The sequence below is a fragment of the Nothoprocta perdicaria genome, unplaced genomic scaffold (genome assembly GCF_003342845.1).
Source record: "Nothoprocta perdicaria isolate Ctin4 unplaced genomic scaffold, notPer1 scaffold_25, whole genome shotgun sequence".
In the NCBI taxonomy this organism is placed as follows: Eukaryota; Metazoa; Chordata; class Aves; order Tinamiformes; family Tinamidae; genus Nothoprocta; species Nothoprocta perdicaria.
The window spans coordinates 4,691-9,667 of record NW_020455477.1 but is presented as its reverse complement, the minus strand read 5'-3'; the positions used below and the strand labels follow the sequence as shown (position 1 = coordinate 9,667).

The window sequence follows — 4,977 nt, the reverse complement described above, 5'->3', positions numbered from 1 at the left end:
GCTACGGGAGAGTCGATGCACCAGGTAAGCCTCACCCAAAAGCTGTGGGGAATTCATGGGTCTAGATGAAATCCTGATTTCTAATATCTGAAGAATTTAATCTTGAGCTCCTCTTCTTTGCTCCACAGGAGAAGAAGGTTGTGGGGTTGGATGCCCTCCTGGGGAAGCACCCTGCTATCCYGAACCTGTTAGCTGCCAGCCTGGGACAGAGCCTGTGACCGAATCCCAAAGCCAAGTGTTTGGGGTGACCTGAGGAGCAGGGCAGGGTCTACCCAGCTATGGACAATGCTGGTCAGGAAGACGGTGCCTCGACAGGAGCAGAGCTCATCCCCAACAGTATGTTGAAGATGAGAAGTGATACTCTGCATATCCAGGTATGTCCATTCAATTTTCTTTCACCTAGTTGTTGGAATATTTTAAAACCTGTTTTCTTCTACAGGTTTGTTCAGTCTGAACCGAGTGTTTTCTGCTGGATCTCTGTATCTCCTCATGGGTGAGCACCTAAATATTTACTGGGCCTCTTGGATGCTGCTCTCCTGATGGTAAGCCATTTGGTGTGCTTGCTGTGGYCCAAAGCAATTGAAATAGTCTTTGTAATGACTTATTCCTTTTCTCTTTCCTGTCAGGAAAGGTAGCCCAGCCTGTTAATGGGCTCCTTAGAAGGAAGGATATTAAAATGTCCATCTGGTCTTCTGTGACATGGAAGAAACTGGGTTTTCATCTCCAAGGTATTTCTTCATGTCTATCTGTCCTGCTGGTTTGAAGAATAAGCAGTTCAGWAGAATGTAGCCTGGTGTACTTAGTAATATGCTGGTACCATGTGCAACTCTTTCCCCACTTACTTCCCCTTACTGCCAAGTAAGATTATTAAAGGAACCTGAGTTAGTTTAATAATGTAAACCTGACTTATGCAATGAGGTAAAATGTGATATGGGCTCTCATGTGGTGACAGGAAGGATCAGTTGCCTAGTTTAAAAAAAGACAGGAGTTGCCTGGCTTCTTAGAGGAGTCATAATTATGTGGAGGGGAGACAAGTTAATGAACAGATTCATACCTGCTTTTACATATAAATATAAAGACTTGTTTAATAGAAACATCGACTGAGGTGTAGAACTTAGTAATGACAAACTGGAGAAAGATACCCCTGGAAAGAGAAATAGTTGTCCCAGTGAAATGGAGTCCTTGTCATGTCATGACATTGCCTGGTGTTTTCTTCCTTACCTTCCTTTAGGCAGTMTGTATCTGAGAAAGGTGGCCTGGATTTGTTTTGTCCCCGCTGTGCTTGGGCAGAGAAAGGGCCTCCTGGAATTCTTTGGTCACAAAATAATAGCAAATGCTATCCAGGCAGCAGTTAGAGGTGGCGATGCACCTTGTCACGGAGGACAAGTTCCTCATAACCCGGATCGTGCTGCAAGTAGCTCCAGTGTTTTCCATTATGAACATGGTAAGTATGCCAAGGTAGGCTGGGAGAAAGCATATTAAAAATACAGCCATATTTGTGTAAATAACATAAATAGCTTTGYGGATTAATTGATTCTCTGGGGAGTTGGTGTTCAACCTTCTCTTCAAATTCCTGATGATGTCAATGGAGCAAAAGGTCAAGGTGATTAATGGCAGAGTAAAAATGAAGAGAAGGGAAACCAGGCTCAGGACAAGTGGATAGSTTGTGTCCTTCTGAAAGCAGAAGCTGGCCTGTCTCTGTCTCAGTTGTAGGGCTGTGGCTACTATGGTGGACACCCAAAGGAGTCCGCAGAGAAGCGCGGCCTTCGCTGGAGACCTCAAGGCCTTGGCTTTCAGGGGGTGCTTTATGGCAACGTATCGGTCGAGCGAGATGAATAAAATGATGTAGATGCTCACTTCCATGTTGATAAAATACATGGCTTCTGCAGCCTGGCAGAGTTCATCTCGCACTGACCTGTTCCAGCGTAGGTAGACCATTAGCGGCAAGGTGCAGATAACGGAGCAGTCTGCAAAGACCAAATTGAGCACATAGACCCTGGTTTCTGTCCACCTCTTGACTTTGTAGAAGAACACCCACAGGGCGAGGGCGTTGAAAATTGCTCCAAAAAAGAAAATGATGCTATAAAGAGTTAATTCGAGGAGRTAAATGGGGTAGTAGAGTTGGAAACTTGTGAAGTTGCAGTTGCTAGTTGTGTTGGTTGTCATGATGCRCAGGTGCTGTGTGATGTTCTGAGACCTGAAATGGGAAAAGACACAGTGAGAGTTCCCTCCTTCCTCTCAATAGATCCAGCACTCTATCAAAAGGTATGTACATATAACCCTGACTCTGTTATAAATGTGAACTTGACTCTACCAAGATGGCTTTCTTAGCCTGTGATTGGGRTGCATCCAACTCCAAACCAGGTTTGATATTGTGCCTGTTCTGGAGTGCAGTGGTACCTGGCAGGCATTCCAAGTAGAGGAGCTCCAAATGGAGCAGGGGGGCAACAGCCCTTATRGAAGGGGTTCCTGTGCCACAGTCAGCAGAGTTCACTAAGGTGTCTTCTGGTAGTGCAAGCACTGATTCATTGAGTCAATCTCTGCTGGATAGGTGTAAAATGAGCTCAACTTTGAGCTGGCAAGAATTTCAGTGACTGAAAGCTCAGCACAGTCCAAGTTGTATTGCTAGTGATGGCCTGGGAGATGTAGGAGCAGGCACCTGCAGGCTGTGAGGGCAAAGCAGGTGCTGTTTGGTAGAGATCATGATGTTGACTCGAGGCAGCTGTKCTGCAGATCAGAGCCTGAGTTCCTGCAGCCTGTTGGCAAGCTCAAAATCCAGAGGGTGGATGTGAAGTGAGGTGTGCTGCTCTCCACATGGTTTTGGTGTGTAATTTTCTGTGTCTCTTCTTCCAGGTAAGAGTAAAAGCTTGTGGATGTAAAAGCAGGAAAAGATTTGAGAAGAGAAGGTGTGCAAAACAAGAGCTGAAGCTAAGGGCTGCTCGAGGTGGTTTCTGCTCAAGGTTGTGTCCTGGCACCCTGTGAAAAGTAAGAAGTAGCAACTGGACCTTTGTGGTACTGACTCCTAGGTGCTTTTCAAGAGCATGTTGGTTGTGTGAAGGGTCAAAATATATGGGCTGTTTAAAATTTGACTTTGAAATACTGTGTGCTGTGGGGAGTAGCTTTGTAATGTGCACATGGGAGAGATCTCTTAAGGGATGGTTCTGTGCATGCATCACTGAATTTTGGGGAGAATGTCTTCACTTTCTAGTTCAGAATAAGGTCACTTGCTCTAATGCGGTTGAGTGGTGAAGGATCTCATAAAATCCTATGGCTCCTGGGAATGTAGAGAGGGTGTCATGCSAGAACAGATCTAGTCAAGTATCTACCTCCACAAATGTGCCATTACTGTAATCTTGAGACAAGTTGACAACATCAGAACAAAAGTATTAATTAACAGAGTAACTGGATGGGTCGGGGAGGAGGTGGAGGATGCAAGTGATCTGTTTGTGCTCGCAGCTCCTCTGCAGAGCCCTTGTCTGAATCCTGTGTGTGCTGGTCTACCCTTTCTCAGCAGGGATTTGCTTGTCTGTCCTGAAGGTGGACTCRCTTGGATTTCTGGTATGGAAAAACCTCTAAATAAGAGCTGGTGACAGCAGGGAAGTGCCTTCATCAGTGGGTGTTTCACTTCCTAGGTGCGTGAGGTGGATGTGTCTGCTGGTGAGGTGCCTCTGTGCCCCTGCTCTRCGATGCCAGCAGTGCTCTTGGCATACGGATACGAGGTAGGCAAAGCAGGCCAGTGTCCTCAGCAGCTCTTGCCTTTGGCCGACACTAGCTCTGGAGTTGRGGGCTTGAGCCAAATCCAATTTCCCTCCATCCATGATCTGCCTGGTGGTGGGTGTCTGCTGGCAGCTCAGAGCTTACAAGTGCTCCAGGGTACCAGGCAGGTCAACGATTAGGAGAATCAAGTGGAGGGTTTTAAAGCAGACAGCACTGCTGATAGCCCATGGCTGAGACCCAGCTGTCTGAGACGTGGGTCTCATTGGGGAAAAAAGGTGCTGTTTGATAGACTTGTGTATCCTGTGGCTGCTGTAAATACTGAAGATCGCAGATGAGATTGCGGCAGTGGAGCCAAGCAGCAAAGCTGCAAGTATGAGAAAGATGGGAGGTGGYTATAAAAATGAAACTTGCTGCTGCTAGAGGAATGGGAGAAGACAGGGGCCTGAGGGGTGAGATCTTCCATCATGTAAAACATGTCCTTGCCTCTACACTGAGAARAGCTGATGAGCTCCCACCATGGGATGCTGGAGTCATCAGCTGGCTAGGAAGGTTGAGACTATGCTTGTTGGCTTCCAGCAAATCAAGAGGAGGCAGACTCCTTCCAGACCTTTGAGCTGGAGGCTGAAGAGACAGCTCGGTTCTGTAACATCTTGGTGGCGATTGACCAATGTGTTCCCCAGCAGGATGGCTATGGAGGTGACTGACCACCTGTATCATCACTTGATGTGAGTGCAGCCCTGCACTGAAGGGACAGCCCTGCCTGTGAAATCCTGCTCCTGCTGCCTTGGAGTTTCCTCTCTGGAGGTGAGCAGGCACCAGAGCCACCAAGGGGGAATGTGATGGATGGAATGGCCAAGGAACCATTTCAGTTCTTAGGCAACTAGAACTGTTGTCAAGTTGCCTAAGTAATTCATAGTAATGTTCCCTGTTCTGGTTAGGAGTCCAGCAGCCTCACACCTGACTGCCTGGACTTTGTGCTGAWGTCTCTCCTCTTGAGGCTCCAGGTGGCCCATGGAACTGGGAGAGAAGCTTGTCTGGACAGAGTGGATAAGCCACTACAGGGAGAGCACCAAGGTAAGAACTTAGCTGCAACACTGAAATCAGGGGGGTTCTCTCTCTCCTTCTAGGTAGTTTGAAGAAATCTGTCTGGGAACTGCCCCACCTAATCTTCCTGTTGTTCACGGCCTTTAAGGTCAGGTGGCAACTTTCCAGCATGTTGCCATGAAGCACAGCTTTCTGACTTCTCCCCTTAGGTGTATC

At 47.3% G+C, this 4,977-nt stretch overlaps 1 protein-coding gene across 1 annotated transcript; it reads right to left on the bottom strand.

Annotated features, from left to right (window-relative positions):
- Nucleotides 1–1,227: 1,227 nt before the first annotated feature.
- On the bottom strand, nt 1,228–2,166 carry LOC112947914 (G-protein coupled receptor 35-like). Its single transcript, XM_026040096.1, has one exon. The coding sequence runs from the start codon at nt 2,164–2,166 to the stop codon at nt 1,228–1,230; it is 939 nt and encodes a 312-aa protein (XP_025895881.1).
- Nucleotides 2,167–4,977: the final 2,811 nt, after the last annotated feature.